Consider the following 24,925-nt stretch of genomic DNA (forward strand, 5'->3'; position numbering starts at 1 on the left):
ACTGCCAGTGTTTCCCTTGGTCATTTTACAAGTAGCTTGCATGGTGAAAAAGTGAGGGCACCGCTTGTCTAATCTTTAAAATGTATCAAATCTATTTCATCTATTGTAACTATTTAAAAGCATTGTGTGTGTTTCAGAGGTGTTTCTTTTCAAGACCTGATGTCTTTCCTCTGGGCTCCATTATTATGGTGTCTGTCTGGTTTACAAGACCACTCATTTCCTTTTCACGCCATAATGATACCACTGACTGTCGTTAGTTCCCATGATGCACTGCAGTTTTTTTTGGCCTCTGCCATGATGACTGAGTCTTATCACGTTTGTGTCCTTTTCAGCATGAATAGCGGGCTAGAGGATAATGGGAAGCATTTCCCTGATTTCTGTGTATTTTGCTACTTTTTCTAGGCATCGTACATCTCTTGTTATTTCCCCTCCATCCATGCTTTCCTTACTCTGCCTTACTGACCTTGGTCCCCAACTTCCTGTGCTCAATGCAACTTGCATTGTGTCCACTTTTCTGGAAAAATAATGCCCAACTCTTTTCCTGCTTGCCTCCTTATCAGCCTCTGATCGCGCAATGTAGCTCGGCTCTGCCTGCTTGTGGTTTGAATATGAAATTTACGTTTTATGACACCAGTCCTGGAAATGTTCTGCATTCCGTATATATGTGCCCTGTGGCTAACAAGTTTTATTGCGGTTCCCTGTTTTGTTGAATTAGATGACCCGTGGTAGGCAATACAACTGTAAAGCAATTACTTTAAATTATTCTCATCCTTTTCATCCCAATACTCCAGTATCCTCCTTATTGTCATTATTTGCTCCTTGGGAGCGATGGCGAAGAGGTAGCGCAATGAAAGGTCAGATGACTATTTATAGCACTGCTGAAAATAATCTCAGAAATGCAAGTGTTTTTTTTTAATTGGGATTCATACTACTGAATATATCGCAAAAAAAAAAAAGTGACAGAAAGTTAAACATGCTTGTGATGAATGCATTGTGTTCATTTTATTAGGCATCAGTGCTCCACACGGATTTCATAGGGTGTAACATTCTCCCACATAGATAGCAACAGCGTGGCTTTTAAACATGGTGCATTTTTTGCAATGAAATACCACACAAACACTTACGGAGTCGCATCCTGTGAAGTATGCAGTAATCTTCAGCTGTAAAGCGCCAGAACAGCTCGAAAAGAGTTCTGTGTAACCTTTGATATCCTACAATAGCAGAAGGATGCTTTGTGTTCAGAAAGGACAAAGTGCACCAAGTGTAAGCGAATGACATCAATGTGCTACACAAGATGCATGAGTCTATTTTTGTGCTGCTGTGGGGCGCAAAATCGCGCAATGTAGCTCGGCTCTGCCTGCTTGTGGTTTGAATATGAAATTTACGTTTTATGACACCAGTCCTGGAAATGTTCTGCATTCCGTATATATGTGCCCTGTGGCTAACAAGTTTTATTGCGGTTCCCTGTTTTGTTGAATTAGATGACCCGTGGTAGGCAATACAACTGTAAAGCAATTACTTTAAATTATTCTCATCCTTTTCATCCCAATACTCCAGTATCCTCCTTATTGTCATTATTTGCTCCTTGGGAGCGATGGCGAAGAGGTAGCGCAATGAAAGGTCAGATGACTATTTATAGCACTGCTGAAAATAATCTCAGAAATGCAAGTGTTTTTTTTTAATTGGGATTCATACTACTGAATATATCGCAAAAAAAAAAAAGTGACAGAAAGTTAAACATGCTTGTGATGAATGCATTGTGTTCATTTTATTAGGCATCAGTGCTCCACACGGATTTCATAGGGTGTAACATTCTCCCACATAGATAGCAACAGCGTGGCTTTTAAACATGGTGCATTTTTTGCAATGAAATACCACACAAACACTTACGGAGTCGCATCCTGTGAAGTATGCAGTAATCTTCAGCTGTAAAGCGCCAGAACAGCTCGAAAAGAGTTCTGTGTAACCTTTGATATCCTACAATAGCAGAAGGATGCTTTGTGTTCAGAAAGGACAAAGTGCACCAAGTGTAAGCGAATGACATCAATGTGCTACACAAGATGCATGAGTCTATTTTTGTGCTGCTGTGGGGCGCAAAGATGTTTGCAAGGTACAGCACGGCAGCACCATTCAATGCTTGGAATGTTACTGTGCCGTCTTTAAAAATGACTTCACTCTCCATATTACTGACTGGTGGAAATAATAACGGGTTCTCTGACATACGTATTTCGTAGTATGCTTTTATTTTTTTTTCTGTACTGCGTTTTTGCTGCTTTTGAAAATGTGATTTAATTAAAGGGATTGATACTAAGGTTATGTATTACATTGTGCGTAGTGTGTCCAAGTCTGTGTTCTCGTTGCCGGCAAAGGTGAACACCACCTCTCGTCCAAAGTCGGATGGGATCGGCTGCAGCCCCGAACCAGTCACCAATGCAAATATTGCACGTTGAGTTTATGATGAAATGACCCAAAATAAAATATTTGCCTTTGCTCATCAATCACTTCGTTACGTTAATAATGTGTTGTCTAGTTGCACCATCAGAACGTGACAACAACAACAGCATGAGGTGAATACGGAGTGTAGAAAAACTATATAATCAGGCTGACATTGCTCATTTGTTATGGCCTTGACTCAGATTAAGCAAATTCAGACATGATCTGTTTGCAGATATCCACTTTTTGTTTTGCGAAACACACTGAGTAAAATTAAGTCTGGCTTCCATTGCATTATAGTGCAACCTTCAACATTTAACAGTAACCTTTCAACGTAACGCTTTGTTCATTCAAACAAAAAGCAAGTACAGTAAAAGTAATGAATGCATGTATGTGAATGAAACTTAATGTCCTGCTTGTGAAATTATGTTTTGTTTTGTTTTTTCTTCTCTATCAAAGCTCCACTGACTTTGAATAATGTCTAATCCAAAGGGATTTAAGTAGGGGGTGTTGAAGGTCAAACTGACACTTGTGCTTTACCGCTCTGCAAATTACCATTGACTTGTATTCATTTATTATCCCCCCACCCCCCAGAAAAAGAAAAAAACAGTCCAATAATTCATCATCTGTACTTCTGACATTGCTACTTAAATCAATCATTACTGAGGATTTCAATTCATTCATTCATTTGATATAAATATTTTTGTTAAAAGCATGCTGAGTACTTGTTGAGATGGTACATTGCCATGGAAATGTTGATACATACAAATGTTACCAGAGAACGTTAAAAAAAATAAAAATAAAATAATGTGGACCTGAGGGGCAAAACAATTTCTAAACACGATTTGTAGCACGGCGTTGTTGGTGATCAGAAAGAAGATGCCGTGAATCTCAGCAAGGTGTCACAAAGTAGGAGCGTGCAGTGTCGTACATCATATCGCAATTATTCATCCTGTCTATCTTCTAAACAACAGACCCTTGCCGAAGGGCCTTTCCAGTGCCAGCTGCCTCTCTTGTTAATTTGATTCCTCACCTCAGCGCCCGGGCCGGGAGCATACAACCGTCCAGGCGCTGTTGTCTAGACATCTGCTGGCCATGACAAAGGGGGCTTTTTGAAATTGTTTGCCTGGTTTTCATGCATTCATTTCTGTTCCTGTTGGTTTGCCAAATGCGCTACAGATGATGGAAAATGATTCATATTAGCGCTCATTATTGCTGCTGAGGAGGCCTGATGAGAGGAGTTAGACATGGTAAATGATGCACGAGCGAGGCAGGTAATGAATGCAAACACTTATGGAGCTATTAGAAAATAAATCTGCAGAATTGTTCAAAAGTGAAAATGCAAATAAGTCTCTCTTTTTTTCTATCAAATGGCAAACAACACTCTTGATTACATGTAATCATTTTCCATTCATGAGGCCTTTACAGAGCCTCCCGGCTATATCGTGTTTTTTTTTTTCTTCTTTTTTTTCCACAGTATACTTACTGCAATGCCCGTGTATGTGGGAAAGGAGAGCCAGATTCATCCTTGCCCTTTTCAGACATTTACTGAATGCCAGGAGAGGAGTCAAACAGTGAGCATACTAATGCAGAAACTGCTATCCACAACAGCTCTTGTAGATGTCACAAGCCACTCCGCCAGCCCCCCCCCCCCCGTGTTATCCGTTCCTTATTTGCGCGTAAGCATCATACAGTACATGTACAGTATCTTATTCTCCAAAGGCCAGAGAGAAAGAGAAGTGCATATATTCCTTTAATCGCATGCAGATATAAGCCCTCTTCCAATATAAGACCTTATTCATACCAGCAGACCACATGCTGCTATTGCATCAAAAAGACACGACTTCTTAGACTTAATACCAGATCGATTTTCCGTCAGTATCTCCCCAGAGCCAGACAGAGGGTGTAGAGATGAGAACGCGCGGCAATTGCTGCTATTTTCCCCTTCTTTATCTTCTCGTGTTCGGGTGATACAGTTGCTTACTATTTTATTTATTGGGTCACTGAAAGATGATGGGAGATGCACTGGAAAATGGTGGGGAAACTCGAGAGCTGGATTAGAAGACACTACAGGGCTGTGAACATGCGAGATGTTGAAATGAAACAGTTAGAGAGGCGATACGATGGGGACCAAGGGTGAGTGAACTCCAAATGTTGATGCATGATGCATGCATGAATCGAGGAACTATGCTCAAAGTGTGTGCCAATTCACTCTAAATGGAAATTGGTTGTTGAATGAATGCAGTGGACTTGATAAATGTAGGTGTCTACTCAGGAGGGAATGCAGCAACATCTGAATATTTCCATCCATATTTCAAAAACGATCTTTAAAAAAAAAAATGCCGGTTGTTTTTTTTTTTTTTGACTGTGGAAGTTGTTGATGTGCGGTGTTTGTTTAGGCAGCAATTTCAGTGCCACTTATAGAAGAGCATTGATTTGTACCAAGATATGCAATCAGGTACCATGTGATCTGGTACACACTACTCAATATTACTAACATCTTAACTTTTTGCAGAAATGGCAAATTCCATTGCACCGCAAAAATCCATTAGTAACTGACAGCCCCTAAACAAGTTTATGATTCATATATATGCCACAATATAGTGGCATTGCACCTCATTAAGCTCCTCCATTCACTTCCACATAGTTCCTTGGCAACAAGATGCTGCAAGATGGCGGTAAACCACTACACGAAATTACTCAACTCATTTCAACAGAGTTTCTTGGCACTAAAATGCCACAAGAGGATGCCAAAGCAAACAGCATGCTGTTTGTAGGTAATCTGGAAATGCCCGTTAGCTCAGGACTCCCCGTACTGCATGTCGAAAACTGCTTTGAATGAGTCCACTTATTTCATGCAAACTGGTCTCGGTGATATCATTTACAGTGTTACTGTACAGTATTTATTTGGAAGATGTTGGTCAGATTCTGAATTATTCTAGATTCAAGGCATCGCCTTTAGAGGTTGAAATGTGTACGATACAATGAGGTTGTTTTTTTTTCATTGTTGTCTACATGCATATATTTAAGGCAGTGTACATTTCAAAAGTCAATTTTGAGTGACAGTCCGGTTTCATGGGTCTCAGCAGAGGCTTGAATGTCTTGAAGAAATGCAAAGCAAAGTCATGACCTATTCCATCAGCACAGCCATTTGCATCATAATGAGCTATTAGTAGCACTGCATTCACCGCTGTCTGAAGAGAACATTTTTAAATATTTTAGACATCCTGCGCCGGAAAGTCACAAATCAATTTTAAAACATGTTGTTGGGATTGTCTCTAAAAAGATTGTTATTGTCCAAGTGTGAGAGGATTTCAGTCATTTGTGATAGTGTGCCCGTTATTTATGTGAGAGGTAATCCTGAATTATGTCCTTGACGGCCCCTCATCGTTTTTTTCCTTTCACCTTCCTTCCATCTTTGTTTCGTCTGACGTGGTTATGTCTATGTGTTGTTTCCGAGGTGAAGAGTGGCCCTTTTAATCTCTGCAGGCAGCCACATAGAGGCTTTAACATACAATGTCACAAGCTTAATGTTGCATCTATATGTTAACAGCCATGTACGCATGCCAAATGCGTCACATTCAGGCTCAAGTGTGCAGAGGCGGTTGAACACCCTTGAAGAGGATGCATGCGTTCTCGTGCAAGCAGGTGTTTGGGTAGGTGTACGTGTGTGAACGCGAGGATGAACACAGGGATGCCTGAGAGAAGATGAGAAGAGATCGAGAATGGGATGAGAGATAGCTTTTTGGCAGCGGTGCAGAATTGAGCTGATTTATCTTCCCACGATGTGACTCACTGTTTGTGAGACATAAACTTCAGATTTTAAAGGACTTAATCAAAGACGCAGAGGAAGAGATGGTGAGAGAATGGGGAGAAGAGTGTATTGAGGATGCAGTCAGGGACAAACAAATGAACTGTTTGAATTTTAGATGAAATGCAATTAAATGGCCACTGCATTATGTTTTGCTGTAGCATGCTAAAAATTGAGCCAGGAACTGCACTGTACCATTTAACCATACCAACTTTTGGACTTCTGATTTTTAGGTTTTATGGCTACGCTAATTATATATAGTATTAGGGCCACCCAAAAATATATATTTCAAGAATTAAGTCAATAGGGCAGCATGGTGGTCAAATGGATAGCACATTGGCATGGCAAGTTGATTGGGCACTCCAAATTGTCCCTAGATGTGATTGTGAGCGTGATTGGTTGGTTTTGTGTGTGTGTGTCCTGCAATTGGTTAGCAAGCAGTTCAGGGTGTACCCCGCCGATTGCGCGAAGATGGCTGGGATGGGCTCCAACATACCCACGACCCTTGTGAGGATAAGCGGATTAGAAAAGGGATGGATGGATGGATGGATGGATGATCTGAGTGCTGGTGAGGCAGTCACAAGGAGTCATGCCATATCACCTGTGACAAAAATCCTTTCAACTCTGGGTCATTTCTGTGCACTGCCTATTGGTGCAGGCTTTTGCCAGAGCACTTTTGTGCATATACACGGATTAGAAAATGGATGAATGGATGGATGGATGAATGAAGTCAATATTGTAACTTGCAAGAATAGAATCAATTTTTTTCAGACAGCATGTAGGAATAATGTTTCAGACGTTGGTACAGGGGACTTGAAACAAGGAAGACCAAAAATCAAACTATTATCAGTAACATACAGGTAAAAAAAAATAGAATTAAAAAAAAGAGATGTGGATCGAAGGCTCATACAAAATGGTGACCTTGAATGAGGAAAAGCTGGGAAGATTAATCTGAAATATTGGTTGTATAAATGTATATTTGCAGTAAAATGAGGAGAATGAAATGTTGAAGGTGTCAAATTTCACAAAGGAGTCAATGAATTTGGAACATCACCACCAACGTCAGTACAAACTATTTAAAGTGATTGCGCTAACATGATGACGGAACTACATCAACTGAAACTGCCTCTTTTGTTAAACTTGATTGATGATTACCAAAAACCAGCATTGTTTTAATCTCAATGTCTCCCCGAGTTGGCAGTAGCAAACGAGTTCCGGTTGGATGAAACTTACACTTCTAGGTCTGGAAACATTCTTCTTTTAGTTTAAAATGGCTTAACGTAACTAGAATCCTGCATCACATTGTGGCCAAAAGTAGAATTCTGGTTGGTTATTACGCCTTTTGCCACTGTAAATTCTTGTTGTGGTGAAAGCAAGCTGCATGCTAAACAAGCGATAGGTTACACGTTAGTTGCTGTGACTACTACTATTATTAATGAATCAATGTGCAGGTGTACAGAGATAGACAAACACTTTCCTCATAACATTTTTTGTCACGATGGCGCGAATACTAATTTTTACAACAAGATCATAGCTAGGTAGCGCCTGAAGAGTTTTCAATGCATCTCTCCGCCTTTGGTCAAATCACATAATTCCAGCGACACCTGTTCACTCCAAAGTTTGCGTTGGGTCGTACACAAGTGGACATTTGGCGTGATGGAGATCTTCATTGTACACGCGGCATAGGAGAGAATTTGTAAGGATTGTAGAGCGTATATAAGCCGACCTTGTTACACATGGTTGCTTGTCGAAGGTATGCGTGGGAGGACTGCAATGTTTGGGCACATGCCTGAAGAAATCGTGTTGAGCCAAGTGTCACTATTGGAAACGTGTAAAGTAAATACATGGCAAAGACTGCATTCGTTCTCGTATGGTTAATTACTTAATTCTAGATGAGATCCTAATTGATTAGAACATTTACATATTTGCTTGTGCAGCATTGATAATCCAATTTACAAAACGATCATGCTTTCAGGGGATATTATTTTTATAAAATCTATGAGTAAAATATTACCTGCTGTGTGCCAACTTGCAACACACCAACTCTTCATAGACATTTTAGGGACCATCTGAGTCAGTGAGAAGACAGATTTTAAATTAAATCCAACAGACACAAATGCGCTTCATTTTACACTCTTTATGCTCTTCCTTGTTGATGTTATTCATCCTCAAATTTCCCCTCACTTTGTATATTTCATTTTTTTCAGTTTGCCATAGCCTTAATTTGCTGTTTTATCTCTCTCGCCTAACCCCCGCCCCCATCCTTTTATCTGCCTCTTTTCAGTCACCTTCATTTGATTATGTTTATGCTTGCCATTGCTATATTCCACCCTCACCATCATTCTCGCCCCTTCTTATTTGTATTTATCCACACATTGTCTCTCTGTTGATGGGGAGGCATTGAGGCAGGCAAACAGGCAGGCAGGGCGATGGGTCATAATGATGGTGCTGGCTTCTATAAAAAGCCTGCAGGCAGCTGAATCAATATCTCCTGTTGTCAAACGGCACCTTATCTGGACAAAGTGACAGACCGAGGCTGTTGGCTCTTGACTGCCGCACAGTTTTCGGAGCATTGCATTGGTGCGCTTCTCCAATCTGCTTCTTGAGTGGCAATGCATGTACCCTGGAAGGCTTGGCTACAGCAAGCTCTTTTGTTAGCCTCACGGATTCTGTGGAGCAGAAAATCTTGCCGGACTTGTCACTGCAGTACTTGACAAACAGCTCAGCGTTGCCATTTAAAAGGCCGCAACAAAAACACCCATGCGCAAAATTTTTCTGAGAGCCTTGTGAATACAATGCGCAGCTTTCTGTATTTACTCATATAGAGAAGGTTACATGTGCATGCTAAGATGAAATCGCTGTGGCAAGATAACCAAGACGCATGCCTCTAGTTCCGCGGTGTTTCCCTTTGAATATGAATGATAAGCAAACGTGGCTGTCTGCTTGATGTTGGCTTTGGTGAGTGTTTCAAGGTCAAGAGTTCACACGAAGGTCGGACGTGATGTTCGAACAGAGTTGTTGAAACATCTTTTAAAAATGATACTGGTTCTGAGACTCAGTTATCATCAGGCATATGACATCAGTCTTCCTTTGAGTAATGTTAATCCTATGTGGGCTCAGAAGAGGCCTGTTTGAAACCCAAACGATCAAGAGTGGAATCTCTGTGTTATGAGAAAGAGACTGTCACTTTAAATCCTAATGGGTTATTCACCCCTGTATCAGTTTATTATTTTGATGCCTTGGGTTTGTTTAACTATTACGCCTCCCTTAAGCAACACTTCATGCCTCACTCTCCAGGTATCTCAACCCACTCTTGATCCAATTGTTACATCAGATGGATTGATCTGTGGACTGTGGAGCTCAGAGATGACACTCTATCAAGACGACTGTTACTGTTGTGCTGGTTACTGAATTCAAGAAACGTAGTGTGTGACTCCTCTGGAGGCTTAAGAGTGACGGCGGCCGGTAGGTTAGCAGCCTGGGATCTTAGCTTGCTGGTTAGCATATTCAACTGTCAATTGGAGAACGGTGCTGACGTGGCAGCGAGCCTCGAGCATGACCGCGCCGGATTACTACCATCACACAAGATTTGGTGACTTAGGACATGCCACGCCAAACGCAGGTTAATGTAAGTGTTGGTATGGATGTAAGCAATATTCAACTAGATGCTATTTTACAATGGACAGAAATATGGTGGACATTCCTTGAAAATTGGTTGTACCCCATGTCTTGACAAAAGTCAGCTGGGATAGGATCCAGCTCACCTGTGAATAAGGGCTAGTGGTATAGAAAATGGACGGACATTATATTGGCAAATTAGTTAGGGGAAATAAGTTCTTTCCACTGCCTTATAGTGAGCGTGCAAACGTCTATTTAGAGATGCTACCGGTACTTGTTTTTGTTAGTTTTTTTTTTTAAACAAATTTGGCTCCTCGCTCACTAAAGAGATAACTGTCATTGGCTCTTGTATCGAATTGTGCAGTTAAGTTGCAGGTTTGCTGTTTATTTCCATACAAAATCAAAACAAAACAGACATTGGCTGTTTTGTCCTTTTTTCATGAGGCAGACAGTGCACCTGTGTCATCGTTCTACAAATTGGAAACCCTCGCTAATTACATTTCTACCAACAGGTCATTTGTTTTTGTTGGCTCTTTAGAGCGAGAAATTATTCACGAATAACACCATCTCATCGTTTCATCTCGTGAATTATAGGTGGCATTTCGAAAGAGAATAATATAAGAGCTGTTTTTGAAAATGTCATCAGCAGTAATTGTGTTTCTGTTAACGCGACCGCAGGAAACTCACTGACCCGCAACATTTACAATCAGTTCGCACTGTCCGCCATCCATCGCTGTTCAAAAGGGGCTGTTCTTTATCTCTTGAAAAGAGCCCGCAGTTCTGTAGGTTTATCCTGACTATTTCTGCCTGTATGAAAACATTTCTAGTGCAGACAAGCCAAGTTCTATCGGAGCAATTTGATTTCCTCAGAACATCCTATCTGCAGGTTAATTACTCACTGAACTGCTCATTTGGATACAGCCAAGAGTGCACACCAGCCAGATTGTGTGTAATTGCTTGTAGACAAAGGCAATGGCGACAACAGTTCACACCACAAGCATCCAACATGTGTATGTAGGTATCTCTCTCTCTCTCTCTCTCTCTCTCTCTGTGTACAATACATCCTGATTTATATAGCGCTTTCACAACAGCTGCAACAAAGCACTTTACAAGACCATTAACATAAAATAAGGTAATAAACACAACACATAACATTATATCTGTATATACCTGTATATAATATACCTGTATATAAATTTGTTTTTTCTTGTTTATGTCCAAAGAACAATAAATCACTTTATGGGAGGCGTGCACACATTCACTTTTGATGATGGATGCCATAGTTCATGTTACAAGTCAGTAGCAATGTTAGCTTACTGTACTAATGTTTAATAGCATCACATGACAAAGGGATTCTTGCCCCCGGGTGCAAAAGTTAAGGAGAGGAATAAAAGTAGTAATATTGAATAAAAGAGATAAAGAACATTTCCACGATAGACCATTTTCATGCAAATCCAGATAAAGGTGCAGAATACTAGTTTCACTTTTGGCATTTACACTCCAATTGCATCGTGGCTAAATGGGGGCAGTGACCCACCAGTACCAGTAGATGAAGTGAAGAGAATTGCTCTGGAAGGTTTTTGGCTGTTGGTTTGAAACTTTAGGATTTTTCTGCCTTGAACGAGGTCTCTAAGTGAATTTGTACAATTGCTGTCATTTTGGGAAGTACAGTAATTGTTGATAATTTTGTTGCTTATAATTATTGCTTGGTGGGATACTATGACTTCCTCTCACATTGCAAAAACATACATGTTAGGTTCATTGAACTCTCTAAATTGTTCATAGGTGGAAATGTGAATTTGAGTGGTTGTTTTTCGATGTATGCCCTGCACCTTTGGCTGGATAAACAAGCATGGATTCATTTTCGGTGTGAAAATATTACAAATGTTGGATTTAGGGAGTGCACAAAATATCACTTGCCTTGCATGGGGTGCTGGAAATGCTCTTCCATTGATTTAATAATTCATGTTGAGTCTGTTGTTATAAATGGCGCTTAATGGCTGAGCTTTGGCGAGAGTGAGAAAACAGTGGAAGGGAGAAGATCGTGGTCGCTGATTATGTTGTCTGGAATGATAGCATGTTTAGCCATAACCTTTACAACAGTCACAATGAGTGTGTGTTTAGAAGCAACATTTGTAACAAGAATACGCTATTTTGTCACCTAGCTTTGTCTAACCTCAACACTCAAATGTAATCCAAAATGCAACCAGCCACACAAATATAAGTGATCACACATGTGCATACTCACTTTACATCCTCTACTTTTTATTTTACATCCACTCTGCTGTGAGATGATACTCCTATTTAAATTACTCGACCTTACCTCATTTGCTTTACTACTATTGTTAAACAAGCAACAAGTAATTATTATACACTTCAATTCACACACACACACGCACACGCACACACACACACACACACACACGCGCGTATATGCTCAAGCAAAGAAGATAAGAAAAAAATGGTGGGGGTGGATATAATTGCTTATCTTACAGGATGAGAATGAGCTTTTTAACATGGATGGCTAGAGATACAAGGGGAACTGGATCTAGGGTCAATTAGAGAGCTAATGGTGGGATCAATCTTCTATCAAACTGCTGTCGTGTGATTTTTGAGAATGTGCATGCTTTCATCACTTGAAATGTCAGTCCTCTGAACTGCAAGAAAACTCCAGAGAACTAATAGCGTTCTATATCCATAAAAGTTGGATATACACAAGATTTTGGGGGGTGTTGGGTTGAAGGGTCCCCACAAAATATGTTTTAAAGTCAGAAAATCACAATCAAAGCGAAGAGTTAGAGTACTTTTCTTGTTGGGAACAGCAGGAATGTTTTAAGGGCAATCGGATTCATTATCCATTAGTGCCAGAAATGGGGAAAAACAATCCCAATACACTCATTAAAGCACCACCCTCACGACTTTGTAAAAGAAACAACTGTACAATGGGTCAGTCTGACAAACAACATGATGGGATTATTTTGTTTCTCATGTATAGGGCTTAACAGTCATTGATTTACAGAAAATGAATTGATTGCTCCGGACATTTTGGGGAGGCTAACAACCACATGAAAGCCACATTTTGTTGGATTTAACTCATCTTGAGTGCGTGGCAATTTGGTGTATGTGCCCAACCTGTGTTACACTGTGTTCAAAATTGCGACAGCACAAATGGAAAAGTGCTTTGACAGAGCCCAGAACCAATCGGCAGTGAACCGAAATGACCCAGAGTTGAAAGGATTTTTGTCACAGGTGATATGGCATGACTCCTTCTTGTGACTGCCTCAGCCAGCCCTTAGATCATCCATCCATCCATCCATTTTCTAATCCGCGTATCCTCACAAGGGTTGCAAGCGTGCTGGAGCCTATGCCATCCATCATCGGGCAGTAGGTGGGGTACATCGCGAAGTGGCTGTCAGCCAATTGCAGGGTGCACATAGACAAACAACCATTCGCGCTCACACTCACTGCCATGTATTTTTTTGGAATGTGGGAGGAAAACAGAATACCCAGGGAAAATCCACAGTGGCATGGGAAGAACATGCAAAATGAACCGTGTATATCGTATGTTCAAATGGGCCACATGCAACCCGTGATACCCACTCAACACTGATTGCAGCAGATGATTATGCATTGCAGATATTGGCTGTACTGCAAATGTGTGTTCAAAAATAAGTCACTCAAGGAGTTTATTACAGTGAATCGGAATATTTGTATGTTGTTTGGTTATCGAATCAAAACAGAGGACCTTTTGATTAAACGCGCAACAACTTCAACACTTGCAGATTGGCATGCCCAGAATGACTGGGAATGTACAGACATTTGGTTGTTATTTTTTTTTTTTCAAGCAAAGTTAAAAATACAGAAGCTGACCCTTGGAATCGCATAGTGAAGTGAGTAATGCCGTGATGGCAGGAAATTGTCGGGTGACAGCGCAGAGCAGAGGCCTTGTTGGAGGGAGAAAATGACTCATTGACAGGCACTCAGAATAAAGCAGATGCACAGAATATAACTGAGTGGCCAGATGGCTTGGCCACAAAGGCAGAACATTGGCTTGGTGCCGTTGTTTAAATATTCGACTGGTACAAAAATCAATGTTATTGCGTAATCAACTGTGCTAATCAGGATAGAAAGGCTCTGTTCGTGTTTATGAGGTTGCAAATTCGGAGGTAAGAGCACGTTAACTTGACTTCCGATACTCAAGTACTTGACAACCTGGTTCTAGATGAATGTTTTCATGAGTTTGATAATTAAAAAGGTATATGTCAAATATTCCTTCCCACTACCTTTCCTGCTCTCCCGCACCTGCATATTTGAAAATGAAAGACTTGTTTGTTTACTTCTAATAACAGTGGTGACTAATTGACTCTACAATTAAGGATGGTTTTCTTTCTGGCAGAGACATAGGCCTGTGTAAACATTTTGAACAAACAGGGACAAACTACTGTATGTCACCCAATAATTCAATTCAGGGTCACGGGGAGTTGCCTCTTTGCTTCTGGCTCACTCACTGGTGGAAATCTAATTTACTGAACCTCATTATTTGCTTCTTGGTCTCTCTATGTTTGCCATACGTCCACCAGCTAAGCCAGTCATAATATTGTATGTGGTTGATATTAAGTCGTCGGACCAATAACATGACCTCATGATGAAATGACACTTGCAGCTTGCAGGCCTTCGTGAAACAAACATGACAAATTTAACCCTTATAACAAAATCCTCAAAACTATTTTTGCCATGTCATGTTGTTTTAGATATTTGTCGTATCACATTTATAAGCATTATGTAAAGTACATCTGAAAATGATAATTTGGGGAAAATCATATTTTAAACCTGCAGTATCAAATTTGATACAGATGATTTAATGGAATATAAAGAATGAGTTACATAATGAAAATGCATGTATCAAATATGATACAAATGGCATTATAGGGTGAACATTGTTAAAAAGCATCTCTTCTGATTGGCAGTGTCATGATGAACTTGTCTTGGAACTGAGTCATCATTTTTAATTTGAGTTCCCAAAAATCTGATTTTTCTGGCTATTCCTTGATGGGTCAGGCATTCCAGGGTTTACAACAATTCCATGTTTGAAATACGGTGGAGAGAATTTTGGCATTTATTTTGATGTCAATCGTTTTGTTTTCACGGGAGAGGTGACCATAATTCAACCGAAATAAATTATTTATCTGTGGCATGTCTCCAGTCAATCCCTATGTAGTTATCTGGCAGCAGCGCTGCGTTTATCTCGTGTATGGATGTAGGCAGTTCACCTTCAGATCAGCGTTGTGTTCTGACAGTGTCTCGGTTGTTTTGATGTGGCCCCGAGTGTGATGTGAATTTGAATGTGATGTGCGCTAAGAGTGGTCTGCCAGAGGGAGAGTGAGGCACACTGTCACAGACTGATGATTTAAATCTGTTTCCGTCCACTCCCATTTAGGCAGTTAAATCACACACGTACAGTACACTGCCTTTAAGTGACTGAAATCAGTGATGGTCATTCTAGCCAGTCCATAGACAACACGCTACTCAGTGATTCATCGTAAAGAAAGCTTCTGAATTCCCATTGCAAATGATGTTAATCTATCCAACATGCTCTCCTGAGAATTTAGTTGCATTTCTCACAAAAAAGGAATGTCGGGCGGTAGCCCTGAGCTCAGTCAGTCTTAACTCTGCCACACAGGCGTTAACAAGAATCTGAACCAACATAAACAACAACCAAAAAAATATTCTGCTTTATCTTCACGACTCTCTCAAGGTTAAGCTGAAGTCTCGCCGCTTTGTTGACTCTTCCTTCTCTCAACGCCCTTTGTTAAGTTGCCCCTTCTTTTGGAATAAGCGTGAGTGCAACTGATGCCTCTGAGCTGTGGCAATCCATGCAGCACAAAAAGCGTCTTTGCTTGCCTTTCACGCCCGAGGGCTGAGCTCCAATCCAGCCAGCAGGTTTTCTCGAAGGCATTCTGTTCACCAAACTTCCCCTCCTGCAGTCTTTTCCTACATTCTCAGCTCTGGTCCTAGCATCACACTCCCTTGGCGCGAAACATTGACTCGCCAGTCAGTCACAGGGCACATATAGAGACGGACAACCATTCACACTCATATTAACGCCGTCACTGAGTGGGAATTGAATCCATGCTGTCCGCACCGAAGTGCACCTCTACACTACTATGGGTCTAGCTACTGAAATTATAGTTTGGGGGATCAAAAGTGTCATCCCAGCTGACTTGAGACTGGTCCTCAGCAATAGCAGGGCACATATACAAAGTACAAGTCGACAAAAAGCCATTTACATTCACCCCTATGGACATTTTATTCTTTAATGAAACAGTGATAGGCTAGCTCTCTTTGGCTCACACAAAAATTACATGTTGACGTGTCACTGTGACCTTTTCTCCTTGCTTGACCTGCCTTATCTATCTGCACTCTTGCACATTTGCGCAGTCACACAATGAAAGCAAACAAGACATTGTTGAGGTTATACTGCGCTCCTACGTGCGTGTGGCTAAGACAGTGTCAGACAAATCTTCTGCATCTGGCAGAAAAACATTTTTCAGCCATGTGTCGATCTTTCTGGAATCCATAAAATAGGTGAACTGAAAATAATATGAGCATTAGAGGACCGGTGAACGTTTCCCCAGAACCTTTCAGCAACCCTGTAGGTTTTGGGAACGAGGGATGAAGATGCAGTACATTGAGAAAAGCCACACACGCACAGGGAGAATATGCAAATTCAACTCAGGAGATGAGAATTGAACCATTGACCTCTTAACTTTGAGGCAGTTGAGCTGAGCCCTAAAGACACAGAGTTTCCCTCAAAATCATTGAGATAATAATCCTTGTGTGTTTAATAGTCTTGACACAAACTTACAAATGTTTCCTCTTTTCCCCAGTGAATGATTCATCAGAAGTCAGGCAAATGCAGGATGTGGGTATTTATCAAGGTTTCCTCATTCAAATTTGGATTGTTTGGCCTCGATGAAGCTGCAGTTTAAATAATGGGACCTTTTTGTTTTGTCCCCCCGCTGTCAAAGCATCAGGATGTTTCTCTAAATGTGCTTTTTGAGCCTTTTTTTTCCATCCTCCCTCCCAGTGTTGTTACACAAACGGGTTAAAACCTCTGTTCCATAGCCTGCAACGCTCCTTGATTATTTACTGAAGCTATTCATTACAGCTTTACACATTTTGTTCTTAAAATAACAGAACGGATATGTGATTGCAGCACATAAATGTTACACAATCACTTTGCCCTGAGCTGTTTGCATGATGCTGTGGGTTAACTTCACACCAAGTGAGGTGGAGAGCAGTTTCACCTTGGAGGAAGAAGGAAAGGCAAACCAGCCGTCCCTCCATCTGTAAAAGTCATGCTTATACTGTAGTGTTTAAAACCTGCGTATGTATTTTATTTTCAACACTTTTTTTTTTCATGGACCACTAATCAATAACTTATAACTATAGAGTCAGACAGCGAAGCATTTATGTGTTTTAATCAAAGTTTGTGTTTGTCATTCTTCTCAATTACAATTTTGTAATTTATGGGTCCAACATTTTTATTTAAAAAAAAAGTCTACACTGCTAAGTCCACAGGCGAGAGAAATTGTTTTATTTGGCATTTGTAGATGAATTTATTTTCTTTTTTTGTCTGAGTCCAAATGGTTTTGTCCAACCTGTCCCAGACATCATTTCAATCTCACATCATTCTGCATAAACTATAATATAGCCTTATAACATGCACGCACGCACAAACCAAAACCTTTTGTTCCTCACTTTTCTCTTCTTTTTCCGTTTGTTTTTTTTAGGATGGTATTTAGTTTGTTTTTTTTAGTTCATTTAGTTGTTTGTTTTTTTTTTGTCTTTTACGTATCACCCCCACTCAAATGTCCTCTTATTTGTACATTACCACACGTTAAGATTTGTCTTGCTGAGTCGTATTATTTATTTATTTATTTTTTGGGAGGGGGGGCATTTGTGTTGCAGTAGGAGCTTTAGCAGAAAAGAGATCCTTATATTTTGCTATTATGTCTGGCTCTCAAAAAGATTATGTGCATTGCTATTGTTTGCCTTTTCCTCATCAGAGTGCATGCATTGACTGCAGAAACAGACAGTGTGGTTCAGACAAAGAAACAAATACACAGCTCAACATTTTTAATAGATATAATCGCAAGTAGGGCTGGGCATTATGGTTGAAGTGTATCACGATATAAGTATTTTATCTCATTTGATATTGAAATATATGGAATAATATACATTTTTACTCTTCAAAATAATGATCCAGAAGAAAAAGACTGAATTTATTTTATTTTTTCTGAATAATATTTCTATTGGTATTGATCATTTGTCTATCGCAATACATACATTGATATTTAATCATTGCCCGGCCCTAATAACAAATTATAATAGGCATCTTAATAGTCCATTCTTGGTGGAGTTGGTATTTGTTTTGTTTTGTTTTTTTAATTAAGGAATGATTGGAAACAAGTGTATGGCTGCGTAGGTTTCACCTCGCCTGTTTTCAGTCATTACTTCGAATCAAGTGCAAAAGTTAAACCTACGTTGAATATTTGTATTGTGGAGGACATTGTACTCTGTGGCACTGACATAATAGAATTCACACGGGTAAATACAGTGTTAAGAACTCAAGAAAGGTTGCAAGTTACTCTGCAGATTACCGCAACAAAAGGTATTCTGTTGGAGTTGGCTATAATAGTATCATCAACAATGTTACGTGCAGCTTAGCCCGTGCAGTAATAATAATACTGTCAATGTTTGTCGGAGTCACAAATCTCCTGATAAATCCCCCCGGCAGGATCATTTTAATGCAAAGCAGTGAACATTTGTATCCAAACCTGTTGACACTGATCGGCATTTTGATTTCTGTTCAGTCCCTCCTCCTTATCAACATATCAGAACCCCTTTTTTTCCTGAGCATGAACACGTGAAATTAATTTGAATGAGCTTTGCAAACTGAAAACTGTTGACATGAATCAGAGAGACAGCCAGCGGGGGACTGTATGGTGCTGGTATTGTTCCTTCCTGGCCTTGCTTGCACGGATGCTTCGCCGTTAAACGCGAGTGCCCTGAGGTGGGAGAAGAGGAGTAATCATCAAACATCAATGTGCATTTATAACCTTCTCCAGTCGTCCTTTAGACACATGCAAAACATGCAAGATGTAGCTTTCGGCGCTGCTACCACTGCTAAAGTAAACTTAAGAGGTACCAATTCAGGGCTGTGAAACTTGTTTTTATTGCAAACCAAATTGTCGTTAAACTTGTTTTAAAATCTTTTTTTTTTTTTTTTTGCTGTAGTGACAAGCCAAACATCCGAACAGTCCATTTCTTCAATAAAATACCAACAGCAACAGAAAATTTTGATGGCAACATAATGTATTTACATTGAACGTAACAATTTTATATTTGATGAACTTTACAGACTAATCGTACACTATTTAGCAGTAGTAGTAGTAGTATTTAGTAGTGTGTGCGTGCCTGTATGTGTGCCGTGTACGAGTGTGTGTGTGTGTGTGTGTGTGTGTGTGTGTGTGTGTGTGTGTGTGTTTGTGTGTTTACATACATTACGTCATTGTTTCTACTTCTAAATTTAAATAACTTCAGCCATCTTTTCTCTCTTTTCTGACACTCTTTGAAGTAGATTTAATGGGAGAAACGCTTTGATCAATCACAAGCTGCTTGGGTCACATTTCAGCGTGTCCGCCAAGTTCTAGCAGCTTTAACATTGTTATGACACACAGTTATCTCAGCCAACACGGATCCAATGCTGACATCTGCTGCTTTTTCACCCATTCACATCGACAGCAATTGACCTCGACGACGCTCCTCGTTAGAGTTCCTGTTGGTGGAATTTCACATCAATAGGCCTCAGAGGAAAAAAATGGACACAATTTATTTGAACGTACATGCTCTACTGTTCAGTTGTATTTAACTTTGGGCCTCCTAAAATATGTGACAAGGCAGATATGCCCCCCAGACCTTGAAAATTGTACACCAGTGTTTTCTCCTGATGCGAGATTCATTTTGCATTTTGTTTCACTTTGTTTTAAGATACCTGAGCACAAATGCAGTAAAACCAGCTTTTTATAGTAAATAAGCATTGAAACATGTGTAATATTGCCTTTTGTGAATATTTCTATAATTCCTTGACTGTGTGATGTCATCAGACTGGGACGGCCCGGGGTTGACTGCTTTTGTCAGCACGAGAGCGGTGCAGCCGTTCTTCAACTTCAGTTCCTTATCAATGAGGTAAGAGAACTACTTTGTCAAAGCATCATGACACCTGTCTATTACTTCTGGATGGTTTGGGTGGAGTTTCAATCAAATATGGACGATGAGTTCAAACTATTCCTAAAAAAAATATCTTGGTTGGATAATGAATGGGTGTATCAATACTTTTGTCCAATCTGTACATAAACAAATGCGTCTGAATATTTATTTTTACATGAAATGGTGTAAAACTAGTCACAATTTGCTCCATTGGGTCATGTTTATGAATGTACACAGTATACATAAACAGTATAGTACATAAAACACACACTTGTGTTTTATACAGACATGTGAAACAATATTGTTGTTTGAATAAAATAAAACAAGACTGCCGGGAGCAGTTATCCAAATGTGGTTAGCGTTAAGATGCGATCAATAGAATTATTGTTGACCATATGATTAACGCAGGTGTTCACCTCATCGTTGATGTATGTCAATGCCCCGCTCTTGCATTCAAGTGTGTGGGCTGCGGCTGCCCTGCTCATGCTTTGCTTTCTCAGAGTTTCCTCTTGACATTCAGTCTGATAGATTGACTTCATCGATTAGCGCAAATTGGCCACTTTAAAAGGCACTGTCGAATAGCAATATGAACCTTCACTGCGTCACACAAACAGGTTGTCAATCATCCATAAATGAATGCAACTCTCGCGCCGCCGCGGCTCTCTCTCTCGTCCATGAGCTGAAACATTAGGCAGAATAGCAATTATGATCAGAGGTTGTGTTGTGCAGGATATTATTAGACTAATTATGTTGTTTGTTTGGCTGCTTTGAATGTATTATTTCGCCGAATGAATAATACAGTGAAAAGAGAAAGACTGGTAGTCAAATGAATGCGCGGTATAATCAGGTGTACGTTATTTACTTTCTCGTTTACCGCACTGTTAACAACATCTGTTTCAAAAGATATCTCAAATAATAACACAAATCGCTTTTCATAAAAGGCTTAATTAAAAAGACTGCAGTTCATTGAGGAATAATGAGGGTTGTGTCCAATTCATAATTCATAACGTGTTTGTCGTACCTCCAGTCACCACAGGTCAGTTTCATTTGCATGTTTGTAAAAGGACTTTGGGTCACGAACACTTGTATCACTTGGATGAAGCTACACAAGGCCTTCGGATTATCAGAGCAATTGATTTCGTAGTTTATCAATAAATCTGCGTCTTGTTTTCATTCATCTTTTTCTCATAGATAAATGTAAATGCGTTTGGCTCACACCCTCATTTTTCTCAGCAGCCATCTCTTTAATTCAAATCACAGCTTGGATGATGATGTACAAAACAATTTGTGGCACATAGACGATTTGGCACGAGTGCAGAATGGTTCCCTGGAAAGCACGTTTTATTTGGGCAAAAAAGTATATTGTAGAACAACTGTTATTTTATTCGAAACACCACAAGAAAGTCAAACAGATACAAATAATAGTTAAAAGTTAGAGAACAAGAGCAGAGATGTTCGTCGAAAGCAAGGAGAAGCACCCGTGAGAGCAACAGGGGATAAATCCTTCACGAAATCAAATATTGTACCGGTACAAAAAACAAAAAAATCTGTACTTCACTGGACATGATCACTGGACATGACAGCATATCATAGGTTTACTTTTTTTTTTTTACCTTTATGGATGATATTATCAATTTAACTAACTTGCTGCTTAGTGTGTTATTGGACCTAAAATATATCAAATTGTAATTTGTTTGTCAATTGTTGTGTAATCTATTCCTGATCAGTGTCATTTTGCTTGTTTTGTTGCCACTTTTTGTCAGTCACTTCATTTCTTTTTGCTGTTGTCCTTCTTCCGAAATAAATGTCAAAAAATCTTGAAATCTACTAAAAGAGAAAAAAAAAAGTTTTTTTCAATTTACCGGATGCAGCTCCACTAAAATAAAAGCATCTCTTTTTTTAAATGAGTTGAAGATTATGTAGATGATTCATGTGAAGAATGCGGTGGCCTGTGGCCAGTGAGCTGATAATATAAAACCAAAATTAATAAGAGGAAAAAGCTGCTTTACACTTTTTAATACCGAGATTACATTTTTAATCTAATACTAATTCTTCCTTGGGCTCCAGTCTTATAAGCCTTCGAAGAGGTTCACCGTGGGAGTTTCACTGTAAATACAATCTGTTATGCCTTGAACAAGGGTTGAGCATCTTACATTTTTTGCAAGTAATTATTAGTTTTTGCTTTAGTTTGCTTTAGTTTTTGATAACATCTTTGCTTTCTGTTGTCCTGCAACCCTGAACAAGTGTGATATAAAAAAACAACGGATGGATGGATGTATTGACGCTAATGGTCCTTAGAGACCTTAGATACAAGTGACCTGACTTGCGAGTTTTTCAAGATACGAGCCGTCAGTTAGCAATTCCTTTGTTTTGACTTATGAGCGAAAATTTCAGATCAGCAGCGTTTGAGCTTGGCAGACAGTGAACAAATCTTCAAAAAAGAGGCTTCAGTCTGTTTCGTACCACTCTCAGTTGGTGTTTATTGTCCAACTAAATATAAAACAAAGACAAGTACACGTTGTGTATTGAAAACAACCATATAACTTTGCCTTTGAGTCTGATAACACGTAATGGGAAATGCCATAGATGGGCTAACAAATACCATCTATTTGGCTGTATTTGAATGCATTAAGATAAGATAAGAAAACCTTTATTTGTCTCACAATGGACAAATTCGCAGCAAGAAATAAGAAACATATATTTGACCATAAATGTGAAGCAACACATGTAGACAGACAGCATAACAATACGTACAGCCACATTTTCTTTATCCTCTGGAAAGAAAGGACTAATATTACTGCAGATTATCTGAGTCACATAAAGTAGTCGAGTGAAACTTTTCAACATGTATATGCATGACTGTACGATACTGCCTTGCAGTGGTCGTGTCACACACACACCAGAAGGAGCAGTGAATTAATCATGATGCACTGTTCACGTTTTTACATTCCATTTAATTATGTCATTACTTTGTGATTTTATAAAGAACAATTACAGAGAGCTAATTTTCTGAGTAAAACAGATTACAAATACATTTGTTGTGTTTTTGAGGGAGGCCGCAAAGCATGAATGGTGTTTCAATTTATCTCAATGGTGAAAGGTGATCCGTTACACAAACTTGGTCACGGAAAAGATATTAATGGCATATCTTAAGGCTCTACTATGCTTATTCCCCCTTCTCGAATCATACAGTGCTAGTCAATTTTTCACTTTTTTTAAACTTTCAACCTTTTAAATCAACTTTTTTTTTTATTTATTTTTTTTTTTACACTGACACAGCAGTTGTGAAAAGGTACTGAGAGAAATTATATTCCAGAATTCTTCTGTACTTGATTATTTGCTCAAGTTTTAAATTATTATTATTTTTTTTTAAATTGCCTTACAAACAGGGTGCGTTAGTCACAGCCTGCGCAGATGACACGTTACACTTGTGGAATCTTCGTCAGAGGCGACCGGCTATCCTGCATTCACTCAAGTTCAACAGAGAAAGGTGAGCACCTCTCCTTAGACACACAAGTTGTGATAGGCTCCAGCTAACCTGCAATCCTAATGAGGACAAATGGATGATGGATGGAACATAACTCGCACTTACTTTAAAATGGATCAAATTTCACATAATAGTACAATAACAATTTTGTTGAAAGTCCCCCCCCCCCCACACACACACAAAATAGCTCTCGGTGGGATGCTGAGAAGCAGCAGATTCCTATTTTTTCTCTATCATCAAACTTTAATGGCAAACAATGGCTTTTATGTAGCAATATTGAATTTGAAAACAGGGTCAACGCTAAGAAAAAGTAAACTCAGAAGGAAAAAGCAGAAAAATAATGGCTCAGATGCCTCAGGTGGTTGACAATGGAGCAATCCTCTCTGCGGCAAACACATTTCACAACACGACTCCTGCTTGTTCAAACTGAAGATTGATTGCTTGACTTATTGATTTTGCTGAACAGCAACTCAAGAAGACTGTTGAATCAACATGGTTATTTTCCAACTGAATGAAGGTAGAATTATATGAACTCGAATGTGATTTCTAAGGCTAAACTCTAACAAGGTGTTCAAGTTTCCATTTACCCGTTGTCCCCCCCCGCTTATCTCGTGTTGAGCCACGTGAAGCCTGTCCTTGCTGACATTGCACGAGAGGCGAGGTAACCTGTGAAGGACTAATGAACTCTCCAGGGTGACCCCACCTCCCATCCGATGTCAGCTGTGATAGGCTCTGACTCCCCGCAACCCCGAAGACCGTAATAGTGGCGCAGATGATGAATGGCTACTTCTCCACACTGCACTAAGAGCAAGCACTTGGCAACCGTGACAAGGAAAATAGCTTAGTGGATGAACATGCATCAACCTTGACCAGAGAGTGCCAACGAGAAGCACAGTGAGAGCTGAAGGGGTTACAAAAAAACGAAATGACTGTATGAGAAGAGGCAGTAGGTTCTTCAACTGTTTTCACAGAGCCTCTGGTCTTTGAAGCACTGTTCTACCCGTTTTCTCTCCCGCTTACCAGGATAAGATATATTACAATCATAAAATGTATTAACATTGTATTCCTGCAAAATAATCCAATCCTTACAACGCTTACGAATAATCTGATTACGTTTTTTTTTTCCCGTCTCTGTCGCAGTATACAGTTACCTTTTTTTGTATCCGTTATGTAACACAGTTCTGTGTATTACACCACAGGCACGCATGTGTAGACGAACAAGCATTCCCACTCGAATTTACATCTATAGACCATTGAGAGTCTTCAGTGTACGTATGCATGTTTTGGGAATGTGGGAGGAAGCT

At 39.7% G+C, this 24,925-nt stretch overlaps 1 protein-coding gene across 17 annotated transcripts in view; it reads left to right on the forward strand.

Annotated features, from left to right (window-relative positions):
* The window catches only part of stxbp5l (syntaxin binding protein 5L), a 99,687-nt gene that overhangs the window by 24,801 nt on the left and 49,961 nt on the right, over positions 1-24,925 (forward strand). For all 17 annotated transcript variants that reach the window (XR_002169737.1, XM_019882379.1, XM_019882375.1 and 14 more), the window contains 2 exons: positions 20,032-20,113; positions 23,524-23,624. Coding sequence is in view for 16 of the 17 variants with exons in the window: in XM_019882379.1 (XP_019737938.1) it covers positions 20,032-20,113; positions 23,524-23,624 (183 nt within the window). In the remaining variant the exon portion in view is untranslated. The remainder of the gene's footprint in view (positions 1-20,031; positions 20,114-23,523; positions 23,625-24,925) is intronic.

Source organism: Hippocampus comes, unplaced genomic scaffold, assembly GCF_001891065.2.
Source record: "Hippocampus comes isolate QL1 unplaced genomic scaffold, H_comes_QL1_v1.1 scaffold111, whole genome shotgun sequence".
Taxonomy (NCBI): domain Eukaryota; kingdom Metazoa; phylum Chordata; class Actinopteri; order Syngnathiformes; family Syngnathidae; genus Hippocampus; species Hippocampus comes.